Genomic DNA, 18997 nt, shown 5'->3' with positions numbered 1-18997 from the left:
CACAAATGTGATTAAAGAGTAGTGGTAGTTGCCTGCCATTGAAAGCCCTCTAAACATCTCCAAGAGTCAACATGTAACCGATGACTAATGCAGTCTTGTAAATCCTCCATTAAGTCACAAACTATTGACACATTTGATATTGATAAAGGAATTCGTGCTTAAGTTCATCAACATTCAAGTGGCATCTTCATTTCCTGTTTTTTTTAACAAATTTGTTAATTTCACCTGACCACACATCATGACCATGAAATAAGAATCCACATTTATGACAGAAAACATTTTTTCCAGGCTATGAGGACAATAAGCCCTGATAATTACTGTAATCACTGGTCTACGACAAGAGATCCCGTAAAACTCTGTGCTCTCTATCAGTGGGCCTCAGAAGATAAAAAGTGATACATCAACAACTAAGCAAGTTTGTCACACCAAGATGCTCCCTTTGATAGCTTGACTGTAAATTCGTCAAACCGCTGGACTCAGGCTTGCAGCAAGCACTACTAGTAGTGTGTTCTGGGCGTCGAAAATTTATTGAAACCAACGTACACACATCACAGAGCATAGGCACATCGGAATTTTGAATGACGGAAATACAGCATGTATTGTGGTCTCTTGCCTTGAATATAAGAACAACATGAGGGATGCAGATATGGACAGATATGCGCTCGCCTTGGCTATAACGCTGCAAGATGTGGTTTTGGGATAAGAATTCCGAGGAAAAAAGCAGAACCAGAAAGTGAAGAGCGAAATGAAGAGATTAAAGATACACGCGATAACGATAAGGAATGCTTCGGACAGCGGTCATTCCATTTTCGGGCGACGAAGAGAAAAAAAAAACAGGCTGCGGCAAAATATTTGCATCCAATAGTGCTCTCGAGACAGAGGTTACGGCAACAGGAGCGGGCAGGAGCAAAGACGCGGTACATTCATAGCATTGATGATAACAATGATAATGATAATGATGGTGATGGTAATGGCGACAGTAAAGACTGGGGGAATGTTCGAGGTAAAATCGATGATAGAGTTGGCTGTGAGAAAGCTGAAGATGATGAATATGATGATGGTGACGGACATGAAATGATGATGGTGACGGAAGAATTCACTGAAATGAGACATCTTGCGGACTGTTCAGCAGGGCATCTTAGACAAGTACTGGGACCGACTTTTTGATAGCGATTATGAAGTAGCCTGACTCTCTTTTCTCTCCTTACATGAATTAATAGCTTTTTGGATATCTCAGCCATTTGAAAACAAATTTTCATCAGATAAACGTTGAATCCTTATCAAAATTACATGCTCTTTCATATTTCATAAGAGGCTTTTCATTATCTCACTTAGGAATGTTCAAAACATGAATCCCTACCTCAACCAGTATTGTACAGTCCCTTTAATATTCCCATATTAACCCGTTTTAAGGCTGCTCCCCCTACTGGAAAGAACATAGTGTCCCACAGTGTGAGAGTCACAGTGTGAACACAGTGTGACATTTCTTCACACTGTTAAACACTGTTAAATTCGAGCGTTTTAACAGGGTGAACACAGTGTTATTCATCAATTCACAGTGTGAAACAAAGCATTACTATGTGAACGCTCTGTGAAAACCACACCACAGTGTGGTCTCATCTTCACACTGTTAAATTTCACAGTTTTTTTTCACAGTCGACTATGTGAACACACTGTGGGACACTCTTCTTTCCAGTAGAGCAGGATTCTATGAATCTCTACTTTAATAATACTATTAATGATAATGGTGATGGCCCAGAATATGATGATGGCATACTGATAATGATGATGGCATAGGAAAAACGTCATGGACAACGCGACTGAACGGCTAATTAAGTTGACAGTCGTACTGATGATGAATGCTACGCCGAGACTCCTGGCTTTATACCATTTTAGTACAAGCCTATTGTCAAATTGTTTGAGGTTCTCTTTTCACAAAACCGTCTTTTCTCTATTCGTCTACATGTCTGTTTTGATGGCTGTTCTAAAGATTTAAAGAGATGAGAAAAATCAGTTGATGTTTACGTTAGCTCCGTCGTGTATCTGTCAGTGTAAAGCTACTCTATATCCTTGAAAGGTGAAATGAATTATGGTGAAATACATCGATTGTTATTAAAAGACATTCATGCATACATTCGTGCACACTTGTCGCTAGATAAGCGAAAAAGTGATTGTTTTTTATCAAATAAAAACAACACGTTGTAAGTCAGCCCTCCTTGTCAACCCGTAAGTACGTTTGACAAAAAGGTATATTCTGCATTCCATTTTGCTGGTCACAATGGAGATAGGGAGATGATACATTATGTTACAAGATCTACGTGGAAAAAAAAAAGGAAATTGAAAAAAAAACCGGATCCAGTTTCCTGCAAAATCTACTCAAGATAAAAGAGAGTGTTACACGTATCTCTGAGGATTTTCTCCCTCTTACTCTCCTTCTCTCTCCCTCTCTTGCACCGCTTAAGATTAATGTCGCCGGAGCGTGTCAAAGTAAAAGTATGTCCTTTTTAAGCTCTAAAATTGACGCTATAACTCAGTCTGGCCGGATCTAACAGGATTTCGTCGTCCCGCTTTATCTCAAATGAGCATTCCTCTTCCGCGAGCGGGGGTCCGTGGATGCCATGGCCCATGCATGTCTCCATGGATGCAGTTGCCATGACGATATCCACCTCTTCGCTCTGCCCATCCGCCTCCTTCTCATTACTGGCGTCCGCTGGGTTCACATCTTCTGCTGACGAGCGTCGAACCAGCTCGCCGTAAGATGGCGCTGTTGAACGAGCGGCTTTGCAGAGGTCATCCTCCGCCGTTAGGTAATCGGAGTCGATAGCGAGCATTTCGTCGAGCCGCTTGAAGATGGTGGTGAACGTAGGTCGTTCTGCTGGGTTGGCATGCCAACAAGCTCGCATGACTTCGTAGCTGTGGAAATCCATTGAGGGAGCAATTAGGCGTATTCATCTTTCATCTTTCCTTGCAATAAAACATTGAAGTCATACAACATACAACTAACGGTCGCTTCGTTGGGCATAGTTATCTCTGAGTAGTCATATGTCTTGTGGATGTTGCATATACAGTGTATTCATATAATATTATATAATATCTTAACATTTTCTTCATACTCATTAATAAGGTATAATGATACTTAACAAAAAACCGTGTCAGTAAAAAGATGTCACTTTAGTAACAGGCAATAATCATGGTAATGATCATTATCATATCACAATGGGTCGATTTCTTTTGAGGTTATCCCGGATCTTCTGCCATTGACAATACAGGTTTCAAGATGTCGAAGAAGAAGAAGTCTAGAGAAGAAGTCAAAACAAGCTGAAAAAACAAGCAAACGAAATGTGCGTATCCATGGGGACAGGCTGATAATAGCTAGGGACGCCTGAAACTTGAGATCTCCAAGCATTTTAACCATATTATCGATGCTATGGGGGCCAACATTCCAGTGGACCCCCCCCCCCCCCCCCCTCCCCACCAACGTTGTACCCGCACTCTGTCAAGCTCATGTCTGCTGTCCTGCATAGGTACTTGCTGTGCCAGGGACTGAACAGCAGATGTTATTACGTCTTATATCTTTAATCAGCTGACATTACTAAAAGATACAACTTTGATAGAACAAATATTTGTTAGATACAACAAAAGATAGCTTTGCAAAGCCGCAATTCAGGTTTTTTATCATGATCTTATAATCATATCTTGATGACTTTATTTTTTTCCCTTTTTAATCAATTTCTTTGTGATAACATAAACAAATCAAAAATATCACCCACCATACTGTAGTACACTATAGCTGAACACACAGTCACACACACACTATAACGTGCAATGCACATTATGTACTATATGTACGTGTGCGTGTGCATGTGTGTGTGTGTGCGTGTGTGTGTGGGCAGTATGTCTATACTAAGGCGAGATAAGCACATGCTATAACTGCAGTAAATTATAATTCATTGCAATGGGGAAAGAGAGAGGCCTACTTTTTTCTCGTCTATTTTGATGATATCATGCTGGTTGCGAAACAACCAAAAATCACCAAGTATTGATTTGAAGACAAGACTGAAATTTGAACACCAACGGTTTAATAAAAAAATGAATAAATTTCAGCAGTTTGGTGACTGAAATATCATCTGGCAACGCTGACAGGAAATCAAATTTTGCTGGTGAGGACAACCTGGAAAATACCACCGGTCATTATACACAGCGCCTGAAAGAGCGCGAAACATGGAGTAGAGGTAGAAATGGCAGCATTGGATTTGCGGAATGTCACAGCGAACATTGTTTCGGGGAATTCGAAAGAATGTGTGCTACTTTTGTTGTTCTGTCATATCATCTGGCCGCGATGAAAGAAAAAAGTGGGGAAACTTACATCTGGTCTGGGCAATGATCGGGTTTTTCCATCCGATACCCCTCCTGTGTCCTGTGTACCACCTCTCGCCCGTCCATGCCCGAGTAAGGAATGCCGCCCAGTGTGTAGATTTCATACAATACGATCCCAAACGACCAGCTGCAGGAAGAAAAGAGCGGGAACCGCGCACATTGGTGAAATAAAATCACGTGATAAGGCGTTGGCCTCGTTCCTCAAGATTCTACCAAGAGAGGTGCGATTCATCATCACTCACAGAATGTAACAACTAAGATGGGGAAGATTTTAGTGATGCGCAAACCCCCTTCAAATTTAAGAAAATAATGAGTGAAATGTAGGCTGATCATCTATTACTGGCGCCTGTAATTGATTTGATATAAGTACCAACTAAAGTGTGCAAATATTTGGTAAGGGAGATTTCGCATCCCCTAGATGGCTAAGAATGATTCTCACTGACCTATGACGCAGTTTTAGCAGTTTCAGTCTTGACGATTTTTCCATGACAGATTTGAAAAATTGGAAAGCTTCAAAGAGATCTCTACAAGCGGGGGATTTCCCATGGATTTTGTGCATTTATGTTTTTTTCCAGATTATAAAGAGATGAGGTGAACTCACACATCACTCTGAATGGTGCATTGGCCAATGGTGTTCGTCTCCAGGCTAACCCACTTCACGGGTCGCTTCTTGTCTGGCGCCAGTCGCTTGTATCCGCTCTGATAAATGTCGTCTGCCAAGCCAAAGTCCGATATCTTTACCTCCAGCCCCTCACCTACCAGCACGTTCCGCGCCGCCAGGTCTCCGTGATAGTAGCGCGCCTTGAAGATGTACTCCTGCAGTCGCCAACAAAAAAACATCGAGAGTTTATAGTGAAAGATCAGGTTTCAGCACCAAATCCGTCCGCATCCACCCCGTGGGTGTATAAACCAGCTATTAGGATGATGGAGAACAGCCTATTCTGGGAGACAACATAGAAAGATGAAACGATTCTAAAGGATGGTGGTAGGAGCTCCCGAGAGATGGTTCTTCGTTTTTATCATTTTTGTCACATATCAAGCATGCGGTAAACCAAGATAAGGCCAATACCAATAGAAGGATCAAATTTCTCCTAAAATCTGCCCACTCTAAATCATCATCGTAGCTTTGAGCAGCTTGGTATCTAAAAGAAGAAGTAATGGCATTTTGGGGAGAAGAAAAAGGAGCAAGCTCAGGGTTGACATACTGCCAAAAAAAAAAAAAAAAAACCCGCAAGCTTCATAGTCCTTTTTAAAACATTTCAATAAAACAGGATTGGAGTGGGCAAACATGACAAATTTGAGACAAACTTAGAACTATTTAACTCTTCATTTTCCTCATCATCGCTCCGTTGCAAGGATCTAACAGAAGTGTTTGTGGTTTGGGGGATGTGATGATCTCCTCATAGCATGGAATTAGAGAAGTAAAAAACGCAACACTTGGAAGAGGAAAACTTCTGACGTATAACAACCTACCAGGCAGACAATCATACGATAAAAATTATCATCAAATTGTCATTCATCTTTCTTTCTTTTTTTAAATATGGGGTAATGATTGCCGACAAGATATCAGCCATGCATTCTAAAGAAAAACACCACAGAATACTCCTGGTCACGGGTGGCACTATTCACTGCATTTGTCACTAACGTCGCTCGGAAAATGGAGGGGGGAAAAAAAGGAGAAGAAAATGCTCACCCGGAAACGTTTCCACAAATCACTTTCGTGATGTTTGATTTCTATTGCATTACCACGTCATCAGATTCTTGAATAATCAAGCCTCCAATGAAGCTGAATGCAGTTGGCAAAAAACAGTCACGTAACCGTCAATAATGCGAAACATATTCCACCGATTCCTCAGTTTAACATCTTTGATATCATTTGATGGACATGACTGAAAGGAATATGTCGCTGAAGTAATTTGAGGAGGAGTCTCTTGTGCTAACTTGATTGCACTCTGCCATTTTGATCATATTTGATCGGAACACGAGAAATTGTTACTATGAGAGACGAACGTTCGATGTTTCGAAAAAGATTGTGTAGCAAGTGTGCAAATTCACTATTTGTTTTCTCGCCTGGAAAAAAAAATCTATCTCTCTTTCTCCTTCACCATTTCTTCCCGCTTTTTCCTGCATCACTTCGTCATTTTAAATCGCTTGAAATAAAAACCATAGAACTTCAATCTTCCCCTGCTTCAAAGACATTCTTTACACATACATTATTGCGTTCTCCGACGACGAATGTGACGATAATTTTCATTTTCTTTTTTTTTTTCGCATGTGCGTCTGTAATTGTAACATTATACATGTGTGGGAACCTCTGTGCGTGCATATCTCTGTGTCTCAAACGTATCTATTCATGTATGTGTGTGGGGGCGGATGGATGGATAGATGGTTGTCGTTGTTTTTTGTCTTTGTATCTTGCATGAATGTCAGAGTAAGTGAGTGCATTGAAATATGTTATATATAAACCAAGCAAAATTGCAAGTCACCTTAGTCACTCGTTTCAAAAACATACATGATAATAATATTCCCACTTTCATGTAGGCCTACCCATAAAAGGGTAGTGAATAATGCATAAAGACGTATCATTGTGTGTGTGTGTATATATATATATATATATATATATATATATATATATATGCTTCTTCGTATGTCTGCGTAAAACTGTTGCATTCAGGTAGAAAAGTCTACGACGACAGTTTTAATCTAAATCTGAAATCGCTTGGAGTGATGAGCTAAACTTAAACCTAAGTGAACACCTCGTCTTGGCTTTATGTCGCGTCACCCTCCTCGCCTCGACCCAAGAAACTTTCTGATGTTTGACATTTTCAAGGATGTTTTAGGAAATTACAGATACATCACAAGGGGCTGCGTCAGTAATGAATATGCCGAATGTAACAAAATTTATTACATCTGCCCTCTAAGAGAGTAAGAGAGAAGAGAGAGCGAGAGATTTCCAGTGGCGTGCACGTATGCTCATTGCACATTACAGTCTGGTGTACGGAGAGAATGATGCACACCAGCTCATACACACAAACACACACACACACACACACACACACACACACACACACAAACACACTATTTTTGGTTTCTTTAATGTTGCTTTTAACTTGAGCATGATACAGTGTGCTGTCGGCGCTTCTTGATCAACATAATATCTGTGACCACGAATGTAGCTAGCCCCCACGGCTCCCACATCGTCATTCTTTTGTTTCTGAAGAGTGTGTTAAACAAAATGCACTCTGCATAATGATAGAACAACATATCAAGCCCTCGTGGCGCATATGCAGGGAATGCTGAACAGTGGGGTGGGGATGCATCACCACCCCCCCCCCCCACACACACACACACAAACACACACGGTTTTGACTCTTTAAAAAAGAGAGAGAGAATAAAAACAGAATCATAATGAAAAAATCACAACGGAGTCCATGACTGTTGGAGGGATACGCCAGATCTTCCCCTCAAAGCACAGGCTAGGGAGGGGCCTGACTTGTGTTACCCTATAACATGTCCAGCCGTTTTAAGATATACATGGACAGGAAGACGTCTTAAATTCTTAACTCTACAAAAAACTTAGAGTGGTCTGTGAACGAAGAGGATTAATTATTAGCCTTTTGAGATTTTTGTTATCATCACGCAGGATTCAGCCCATATAGATTTTACAGTCACGCGATTTATGAATTACGTATTCTCCCTTTAATAATCTTATCCCCTAGAGAACTCTCGAGGATCGTAAAAGTATCCATTTACCACGCCTACACAAGCACCTGAGGAGGCAGGGCTGTAATTTTACAGCTGCCGCTTCTACACAGTCAACACATTACCTGATAATGCCGGATCATTTCGACTGTGTGCAGAATCTGTCCCGGGGGACGTTTTTTGAATTAGGCATCTTATCTACCTTTCGCGCTCTTTATTGGCACATTAATCGTGCGAGCAAGTCCGTAAAAGTGCACACTTGGCGATCAGACCAAGCCGTGTTTTTGCAAGAGAGTGGCAAAGGAGAAAGTCTGGCCTGATATCAACAGTTGGCGCGTAGAATCCACGCTGTAGCGACAAGACTGTATACGACGTGCACAAGTCATGGTGCACGTGTCGGCTTGACGAATTGATATTTACTCATCGCCTTCAAGATCATCCCACGCGTTTGTTAGGCACTAGATTTCCCGGCTCTGAAATATCGTTCCCTCGACCATAAACATCCTCCGCCCCACTCCCCCTCGGGTGGTCACCTGTACCGAATGCGCGTGCCTGATTTTTCGAGAAAAGGAGTTCATTTTAGGGGCTCAATTCCAGAAAAAAAAATCGTTGAAATACAGGGTCTTTTAAAATTTTTCCTAAATATCTTTAATTGGGGGTATAGTTTAAAAATCTTTCCGCTCCAATCCCGAAATAGGGTCCCGAAAAGGTTAGGTTCAAACCCCCGGAAAAAAAAAACACACCAAACAAACAAAATAGGGGTACTGCGGCTTCTTGATGCTTGGTCCGATTCTACCGAATGTGCTTTACCGAGCATGTTTTGCTGCAAAGCATGCCGGGCGCTGGTCCTCTTTTTGCAGGGAAGTACATCTTCTCTGATATATTCATGTATTCGGTATGAGAAAGTTCCTATAAACATGTTCTTGTCTATACACTCCTCGCCTTGGCACTCTTCCTTCATCTAGGGGGTAGTTTGCTATATATCTTCCAAAAACTACTGATAAGGGGGCAATTTTGATGGCTTCCCTTCCAAAAGCCCGTGGTAGGGGGTCACAATCCTACCCCTTCTCCATCCTCAAAGGGGCTATCTGTAAGAATCTGGAGCATGTATTATGGTAGAAAAATAAACATAATTTCGTTGCTCCGTTTATAACCTCTATATAGCCCCCACACTCCACACACATACACATACACACACACACACACACTCAACACTATCACTTCGCCATCCACAAGATATATATAACAATATATATATATATATATATATATATATATATATATATATATAATATATATATATATACATATATAGATATATATAGACATAGATATATAGATATATATACATACATATATACATATTAATATATTATGTATATAACATATTATATATATATATATATATATATATATATATGAATCATATATATTTACATATATTTGCTTCAAGAAGTTTGTGGTAGTTTTATTAAAATAGAAAGCAGCTGCTCTCATTTAATTGCCATGCTTTGAGAAACTGCTCCAAAAATAACGTTAACTCTGAATCACAAACACTCCTAATTCCGGTCAAATGCGTTGGAAAAAGAAATTATCCTCTTTCAAATGCTCGGTGCGAATGCACTTAATAGTCATCATTATCATCGCTTCTTCTAATATCATTCCTCGCAACCTTCTCCGTCTTTCGGATTCTGCAGTCAAAACAAGTTTTTAGCCATTTGATTCATTTATATTGAAATATAATCTATTCATTGCAAAGGATGGGTCAGCAAAGAGTCAAATCCCATGCAAGTTTAAAATGCAAACTCATCGTTTTGAGACAAGTGGGCGACAATAAATGAGGGAGAGGGGGAACGGGGGCGACAAATAAAGTCTCTTTTTTCTACTTCTTCTTCTTCTCTCACTCGCTGAAGTTTGTGTGAACAGACGTGTGAAAGATACAGTTACTGTGGTAATTCGGGAAAAAATCGATTTAGCGGTCGTGCAAAGGCGTTGACCGCTTCCGGAAGTGCACGGTCGTTTGCTACAACAGTGCAGTGCTTGCATAATGGTTAGAAGACGCAGCGCTCTCCACACAAGTCATTCTCTATATAAATCAGTCACTCCACTAGTCTGGTCTCCAGACACTTTGCAAACTGTAGTCCCTTCTATAAAATGGGCCCTTCGATGCCCTTCGATGTCGTCTTTGCCGAACGTCTGCACGACCATCTAGCTCAATGATGATACTTCTTTAATCGTTAGAGGGCGTCGATATTCCGTGAAGCAAAAAAAAAAAATAAATAAAAAAAAAAATAGTACAGGCAGATGGCCTGGAAGCGAGGCTACCACTCGACGCATGGCGGAATAAAGACGGCTGACTACAACAGATTATACGAGGAAACAGCCTCTACAATATAGCATTTATGTCGACTCCTATAGCGAACCACATCAACTTTATTTTTGTTACTAAATACCTGATTGATGCAGAAGCACAGTTTTTTGCACAAAATGTTGATTCAAGCAGGATAAACGTTATGACAATAACACTATTAGCAAATGCAAAGATAAAGCGTTTCTTTGTTCTTCACACATGTTTACCGATTTGAGCAGTCATTCTTTAAGATACGAAATGTAACATGGGAATAAAGTGACTTGCGCGAAATATACAAAATAAAGCTTATTGCGCACAAGTGTAGTTAATAATCGGCTTGTTTATTTAACTCGGCGTTTCGTCACTATTGTGACTTTATGTCAAGAGACGTATACGTAATCTGTCGGGATTCAGTCGAAATTGAGGGCTACCAGCTTTAAACATTACATTATAACAAGTCAAGGGACAATGGCAATTATTTTCTTGTTTATATGTATATTATAGTCTAATGCCGTCTAACCATCTACTCCAAAGAAATCCTAACATGTGACTTCTTTTGTAGGCCCCAAAATCTCTTTGGTTTGCCTACATAGAGGCAAAGGTTAATCGCAATCAATCAAGTACTCCGTAAAACATCTCTTACAGTTCCATGTAAAATAAAATCACCCAAAAATACCCATAGCTATATTCATCTTGTGTTTATGTGTGTGTGACAGACACACAGACAAATAGAGAGGGAGAGCTTACTTACTTACTTACTTACTGCCCATTATGCCTCCTGGCATGTAGGGCAGCAACGAAGGTCCTCCACTCTGGTCTGTTCTGGGCTAGCTTCTGGACACCTCCCCATGTCAGGTTTAGGGATTTCATCTCTTCCTCAACTGTGCGACGCCAGGTGGTCTTGGGTCGCCCTCTTCTCCTTCTTCCTTCAGGTGTCCAGTGAAGGGCAACTCTTGGGATGCTTTCTTGTTCTTTTCTCAGGACATGTCCAATCCAATTCCAGCGCCGCTTTGTTATTATTTCTTCCATACTGTCTAGCTGACATCTTATCAACAGCTCTTCATTTGATATTTTGTTTGGCCAAAAAATCCGGCAAATCTTCCTCAAGCTTTTGGTGTGAAATACCGACAGCTGATGAATATCATTGGCTGTTATTCTCCAGCATTCTGCACCATAGAGGAGGGTGGAGAGAACGCAGCTCTGGTACAACTTGAGTTTTGTCTTGATTCTGTACTGTTGTGACTTCCAAATATTATTTAAACCTCTGAAGGCGTTCCTAGCTTTGTTGATTCTGTTTTTGATATCACTGTGTGCGCCTCCGTCTTGTTTTACAGTACTGCCTAGATAAATGAACTCATCTGTTTCTGGTAGGGCATCACCGTTTACATGGATTGGTAGTGGGTCCGAGACATTTAAGACCATCACTTCAGATTTCTTCTGGTTTATTTTCAAGCCGACTTGTTGTGCAAAGTAGCTCAGCCGTGTTGTTTTCTCTTGCATATGTTGGTGAGTGTGTGAGACTAGGGCCAGATCATCAGCAAAGTCAAGGTCTTCTAGTGCTGAGAAGAGAGTCCATCGTATGCCTCTTGTTTTGTCTTCTGTTGTACGGCGCATTACCCAATCAATAACGACGTTGAAGAGCAATGCTGACATCACACATCCTTGTCTGACTCCAGTCTTTACTTGGAATGCCAGGTCGCTATTCCCCACCCTGCATTTGAAGTTGGTGTAGATCACCTTGATGAGTTCCACTATGTGCTGTGGGATTCCATACATCCTCAAGATTTTCCACAGGCCGTCCCGGTGTATACTATCAAAGGCCTTTTCAAAGTCAACAAAGTTGATGTATATCTGTCTCTGCCACTCCGTGCACTGTTCAATGATGTTACGTAGTGCAAATATTTGGTCTATGCACGATCTCCCTTTGCGGAATCCTGCCTGTTCCTTCCGCAGCTTTTCATCGACTGCCTCTGTTAAACGTTGCACAATAATTTTTGCCATAATTTTACTAGGTACTGATAGAAGTGTAATTCCGCGCCAGTTATTACAATTTCTCAAATTGCCCTTCTTTGGTATCTTTATGATAATGCCTTCCATCCAGTCATCAGGTATCTCTTTCTTCTGCCAAATAGCAGTGAAAAGTGGTTGAAGTAGTTTGGAGGCCATGTCAGGTTCTGTCTTGAAAAGATCGGCATTCAGATTGTCTTGGCCAGGGGCTTTTCCACTTTTTAGGGTCTTAATGGCTGAGACAATTTCCTCCCTTGTTGGTGGATCTATGCTTATTTCCAAGTCATCTCTTGCAGGTGCTACATCTGGTTCTGTTGTGGGTGAGGGTCTGTTTAGCACTTCCTTGAAGTGCTCAGCCCAACGAGCTTCCTGTTGTGCCTCGGTTGTTAACAGCTGACCATTTTTGTCTTCTATTGGCATCTCAGTTGCTCGTCTGTGTTTTCCACTCACTACTTTGGTGATCTTGTACACTTTCCCTTGTTCTCCTTTTCTAGCTGCTTCTTCTGCCTGGTTTGCTAGATCATCTAGGTATGCTCGCTTGTCAGCTCTGGTTTTTCTCTGCACTGTTTTGTTTGTTTCTTGGTATTGCTTCTTGTATCTTTCCTTCAATCTTTCAGACTTGGTGTCATTTATTTTCTTCTTCAGAGCCCTTCTATTTTCAATTGCTTGCCAAGTGTCTTCACTTATCCACTCCTTCTTCTTGTTGTGTTTGTAACCAAGGCAAGATTCACTTGTCTTCACATAGACTGCTTTGGTCTGCTCCCACATGATGTTGATATCCTCTGATTCTGTCTGGTCCAACATATCTGGTAGTGCTTGGAATCTGTTTTTTAGTTGCAGTACAAATGAACCTTTGACTTTGCTGTCTCGCAACTTTCCAACATCAAACTGTTTTTTGGCTGTCTTCTTGGGACCTTCTTTTCTGAGCTTTACTCTCAGGAGAGCTGTAACCAAATGGTGGTCGCTACCAACGTCAGCTCCACGTTTAACTTTGACATCAAGCAAAGAACGTCTCCAGGTGCCATTTATCATTAGATGGTCGATTTGATTTCGATCCCTTCCATTTGGAGAGTGCCATGTTAACTTGTGGATCTCCCTGTGTTGGAACAAGGTTCCGCCAATGACCAAGTCATGCATGGAGCAAAATTCTGCCAACCTCTCCCCATTCTCGTTCATTCTCCCGCAGCCTTCTCTACCCATTGCCCTGTCATGTTCGGAGTTGTTGTTTCCTACTTTGGCATTTAGGTCTCCCATCACTAGTTTCAAGTCATGTTCCGGTGTAGCTTCTAAAACAGATTGAAGTTGTTCATAGAATTCATCCTTCAAGCATTCTTCGCTGTCGTTTGTTGGAGCATAGCACTGGATAATAGATGTGTTGATTTGTTTCCCCCTCAATCGTATCTTCATAAGCCTATTGCTGATAGGTTGCCACTCTATTAAACTCTTCTCCACTCCTTTCTTCAAAATGATGGCCACTCCTTCTCTATGTTGCTGGTCATCCCTTCCAGAGTACAGCACCGTTTCTCCTGTGGATGTTGAAAGCCTCCCTGATCCTGTCCATCTGCTCTCACTTACTCCTAATATATCTAACTTATATCTTCTCATCTCTGATGTTACTTGTGCTAATTTCCCTGTATCATACATTGTCCTAACATTCCAGAAGCCTATTCTAGTTCTAGTTTTGGCATTCAGAACTTCCACCTTCCTGCCATTGGCTTCCTTTCGGCTTTCACCAATGGCATTCATCCTAGCATCTGCCGATAGCCCTGGAAGTCCATTACGCCTAGTAGTGTTGATTCCTTCTGTTGCTGTTTCCGTAACGTGTTCTTTTTTACAAGACAGAGTTGTTAGCCCTGTGCTCAACCCCCAACCTGGAGGACCAGTGGATTGCTCTTTGTCTGGCCTCTACCCTTCGACCTGTCCAGCATGGGGGGCCCTACCAGGAGATAAATCTCCCGCTGGCATAGCTCTAGGGGTCACTGAGACGCACAAGCTTCCCGACCACTACAAGGGGAGAGCTGAACAAAAAATTACAAAGAAAATAACTTCTCGTGATTAAGTCGCATTCGTGTAGAGAAATTCGATATTGGCTCATTACTTTGTTTTGTGTGCACCATAATTTTTACCCGTCGTTTGCTTGAATGTCTTTTCTTGCCATTTCCACAGCCTTGTGTTAATATTGTAAGATATAAAGAAAATCTTCTCGTATTCCAAGCGGGGCTTCTTTCCCCATCTCTTTAATCGCAATGATACTGCTGCTGTTGCTGTTGCTGCTGCTGTTATTTTCTTTTTATATAATGCACATAAGTGCCAGAACGTTTTTGAAGAAACCAAATATGTATTTTCACTAATGTTTGAATTGCAGTCAACCATGGGGTGGTAACATGAGATGTGAGTAGATTTAGCCACTATTCGCTTCTCAATATTATATATGTTTAATCAGCCGGTATGCGAGAAATCGTGTATAAGGTGAATTAGTCACATTACATTGCCAATAATTTCCATCTATCATTGCTGGAAATTTAATTGTGAGATGAGATTACTTTTGTTTGAATACCTCACTAAAGGCATGTTTTGCTTTGTTAACCTCCACTACTGCCTTATCAATTTTTAAAGTACTTCAGTCATATTCGTGAACGCATGTTAAATCTTATTATGTCTTTCAAGTACACTGAATAAGGAAGCGTTGGCGGTATCATGTCGCATTGTAAGGTATTTCATGTGCGCTTTTAATTTCTTTGTAGATGTATGTTTGTTAAAGAACTGATAACCACCAAGTAAAAGTTTTATTCATATCTAACAGTTACGACCACTGTCTTTACATGTCAATAGTTCTACTGCACATTTTACCCGTTCTCTTTGTATCATAGCCTTAAGAATGAAGATTCTTTAACATTAGATTTAAATTCGAAGTATGTAGTTTATAGGCATGATATCATGAGTCATTTACATTACGTGAAATTAACATTCTAACCCTAAACGAAGAGATGCGAAGTACAGCTATGAGTAAAATACAATGTGACTGCCCGCTTAAAGAGCAATGTTATGAAGCATATCACTACCATTATAGTAACGTCTTCTTAAACGGGAGCGTGTCATTTTGCAATCATTATATGGTAAATCCAGAAAGGTCAGATTGGATGCCTGAGAAACGGGTTACGATTCAAAATTTGACTGTGCATAATGATATGAGGCTAAAAGATGCCTAATTATAGGTTAAAAATGTATTGAACCATATGAAGATTTGTTGGTATGAATTTTTACTATATTTTATAGGCATTCATTAACAAGTGATTCACATAAAACTATGGAAGAAGCCTTTTAGTATACCCCCCCCCCCTCTTTCAGTAGAAAATCTAGTCTTTTATTATGCAAAACGTTTTAAACGAAACGTGAAATGTAATACAGGTAATTATGTTATTATGGAAACTTAAGCACTTTCAATCACAGTCGATTTATGTGGAGAAAGTTTAGGGAACTTTAGATTTTAGACGCGCGGACGTTCAAAAGGAAAAAAAACATGTTCTGAGCGTGCGCAGAAGCGCGGGTCAAGTTGACGCACGCTTCTGCGCACGCTCAGAACATTGTTTTTTTTTCCTCTGAACGTCCGCGCGTCTAAAATCTAAAGCTCCCTATTTTCTCCAAGGACGATGTGGGTTCATATAAAGCAACTCGACAGAAATACCACGTGGAAGATCACTCATTAGGTTACTCGTTAATGATGAGGAATCGTGTCGTTATCAGATGTAACATAATGATATTCATTCTTTTCAGCTCGGATGAATAATTATAGTCATATACAAAAGGAATCGCTTCATGGAAGGAAGATGTGAAACTATAGAGAGATTCTGTATAGTTACCATTCCTCTTTTTGGGGGTAATACAGTTCTTTTATTGATCCACATCTCAAACATAAACATTATGACATTATTCACTGTCCACATGACTGACATAAACAGACAATACAAACAAGATCACATACCATTCCTCTTGCGATTTGGCGAGCTATCTGTAGCTGGTTAGCAGACGTCAGGTCGAATGTGTTATCTTGTTGTCGGTACTTGTCCTGCGCAGGGAGAGATATAAAAGGGAATTGCGATTTGTGATTAAAGACGATTCCATGTCTAAAACGATGGAAATACAATGTATTAGTAGAGTTTAATAGTCTGTAGGAGACTTTGAGAAGAGAACGTAGAACATCATCAGGCGATGAGAGTTTAGAATCTTAATAAAAAAAGAAAAAAAAACCATTTCTGGGATAATTATGTCAGTGGAAAAAAGAAAGCTCGCACAGGTTAGCTCGTTTAAATGTTTTCTACCTCTGACGATAGAGGGCGTTGTAAATAAGGATATCAGTCGGGAACTAGAGGGGGGAAATAGCATTACTGAGCTGTTGAAAATGACTATACTGCAATGGGTGCAATGTGGATCTAAACACGGAGATGAACTTCGGGATCTCACCTCTCGGCACTTCCAGAGGAAGTGTAAGAGGTCGCCGTACTTCATGTACTCGGTGATGAGATAGTAAGGCTCCTCCGTCGTGCAACATCCAAGTATTGGTAAGATGTTTGGATGGAGGCCCAGGTCGATCATCAACCGTATCTCGTTCAGAAAGTCCTCCTTCATGGCGGATGTGGCATTGACTGCCAAAGATGACGAACGAACCAACAAACAGGTGGTAGTCATGGGGTGGCAAGAAGGGAATGTTGCTCGTTATTCCGAAGTTTCGTTAATCCAAAAATGAAATACACTAGGTTATTCCGAAGGTTCCTTAATCCAAAAATGAAATAAGGTTCGTTATTCCCAAGGTTCGTTAATCCGAAAACGAAAATAAGTTTGTTGGTCTGAAAATGAAAGGAAAGTGTCTAATAACAAACCGTGGAATTATAAACCTTATTTCGTTTTCAGATTAACGAACCTTCGGAATATCGAACCAATTTCATTTTCGGATTAATGAATCTTCGGTCTGAAAATGAAAGGAAAGTGTCTAATAACGAACCGTGGAATTATAAACCTTATTTCGTTTTTAGATTAACGAATTTTCAGAATATCGAACCAATTTCATTTTCGGATTAACGAACCTTCGGAATAACAAACTATAATTGTATGCGTCATCAGCAAATCGTGAAATTTTCATTTCTGCTGTCGCAATATTTCAACTCTTTTTATCTCAGGACTAATCTAGAAATCACTTTGCCTCATGCTGTCCTGCAGTTTTTATTTGGCCGATCAAATTATTCCTCAGACTGTGTGCATGTTCGACGACCCTTGCCACATTATGTGAACAACATTAAACTTGTCGCCAAATATGGTGTCTCGTTGAAAGTTATTGTACTATGTTCACATCGCTTCCCGCTCTCCTCAATGACGGAATTTCGTCGAAGAAAGGTATTTCCTCTTTTGTAATTTCAACCGTGTATTAAAGTGGAACTTGTCAAAACGCTAATGAATATACCGCCTGTCCCAACGAAATAACTAAATGAAAACAAGAAATGCACGTGAGAGGGACAGGAAATCGATAGATCCGGCTTGGCAGGCATTAACCATGTCACGGGGACCAGACGGGGGAGAGAGAAAACGTATTTACCCACCTCTCAGACTCTTGGCGGCCACGGAAACGTACTCCTTGAGACCGCTGATCCCGAAGGCGAAGGCTTTGTACACGATGCCGAATTGCCCGGCGCCCAGTTCCTTCTCGATCTTCAGCAAGGAGCGATCAAACTCCTTCCCCTGGAATGCGGGGTCCTTCGGCTGGTACTCTGTTATCCCAATTTTCATCGCGTGACATGACATTGGGACGAGAACAAACACTCATTTTGGTGGTTGCTTGCTTGGTTGGTTATAATTAAGTTTGGAGGTCTTAAGTCTATTGTAACTACACGCTTCGTCATTATTGAAAAGATTTGATCTTGTTGTAATACATTGTATACTGATAACGGAAAAGAGGATCCCAGTCAAAAACTTTAACGTTTCTATAAACACTTTACCTTCTGTATATATCATTAAAAATCTTCAGCTGTCAATTTCTTTTTTTTACTCTCATCAGCATCCAAACGTGACACCTCATCTCGACAATGTAGAAAATATTATGTTATGTTTAAGAAAGCAGCAGAAGTACCATAAGAATTAAGATGTGCTATTGATTGTGTTATTAGCTACAACGAGTCATAAAACAAGGATAAGCCACAAAAATCTTAAGTGATATACATAGATGACCAAGACATTTCATTTGGAGAACACTAACCCTTGCCGCTCGTTTTGATGCAAAAGGTCCTAGTAAATTGGTTTAAATGCATATTTTAGGGAATCCCAGGAACTGTCAGTGTAGGCTGAAATACATCCTTTGACATCCTTGCTATAGAGAAAATTGGTACAGAAATATGTATGATCTGAAAAGTTTGGTGGCAAAACGGGTTAAGTACAATTCTTTATAAACATTTTGAAATCAAGTCCATCATCAAATAGTGTAAAATAAAACTTCTTAATTGATACCTTGCTTGTTGCACAATCGGGATTGTTCTTGATGAAAATTATCCCATATTTTCTTTTCATTTCTTAGAA

General features: G+C 40.4%; 1 protein-coding gene across 1 annotated transcript in view; it reads right to left on the bottom strand.

Annotated features, from left to right (window-relative positions):
* Nucleotides 1–2504: 2504 nt before the first annotated feature.
* LOC139714826 (uncharacterized) overlaps nucleotides 2505–18997 on the bottom strand; it is a 33077-nt gene continuing 16584 nt past the window's right edge. Inside the window, exons 10-15 of the mRNA XM_071626483.1 lie at nucleotides 18028–18195; nucleotides 16898–17079; nucleotides 16419–16502; nucleotides 4979–5193; nucleotides 4367–4504; nucleotides 2505–2913 (exon numbers count right to left, since the gene is read on the bottom strand). Of these exons, the coding sequence (XP_071482584.1) occupies nucleotides 2505–2913; nucleotides 4367–4504; nucleotides 4979–5193; nucleotides 16419–16502; nucleotides 16898–17079; nucleotides 18028–18195 (1196 nt within the window). The remainder of the gene's footprint in view (nucleotides 2914–4366; nucleotides 4505–4978; nucleotides 5194–16418; nucleotides 16503–16897; nucleotides 17080–18027; nucleotides 18196–18997) is intronic.

This window comes from Diadema antillarum, unplaced genomic scaffold (genome assembly GCF_040938485.1).
Source record: "Diadema antillarum isolate AM-2024a unplaced genomic scaffold, OU_Dant_1.0 seq00002459_RagTag, whole genome shotgun sequence".
NCBI lineage: Eukaryota > Metazoa > Echinodermata > Echinoidea > Diadematoida > Diadematidae > Diadema > Diadema antillarum.
Note: the sequence above shows the minus strand (reverse complement) of the source record. Positions and strands in the feature narration are given on the sequence as shown.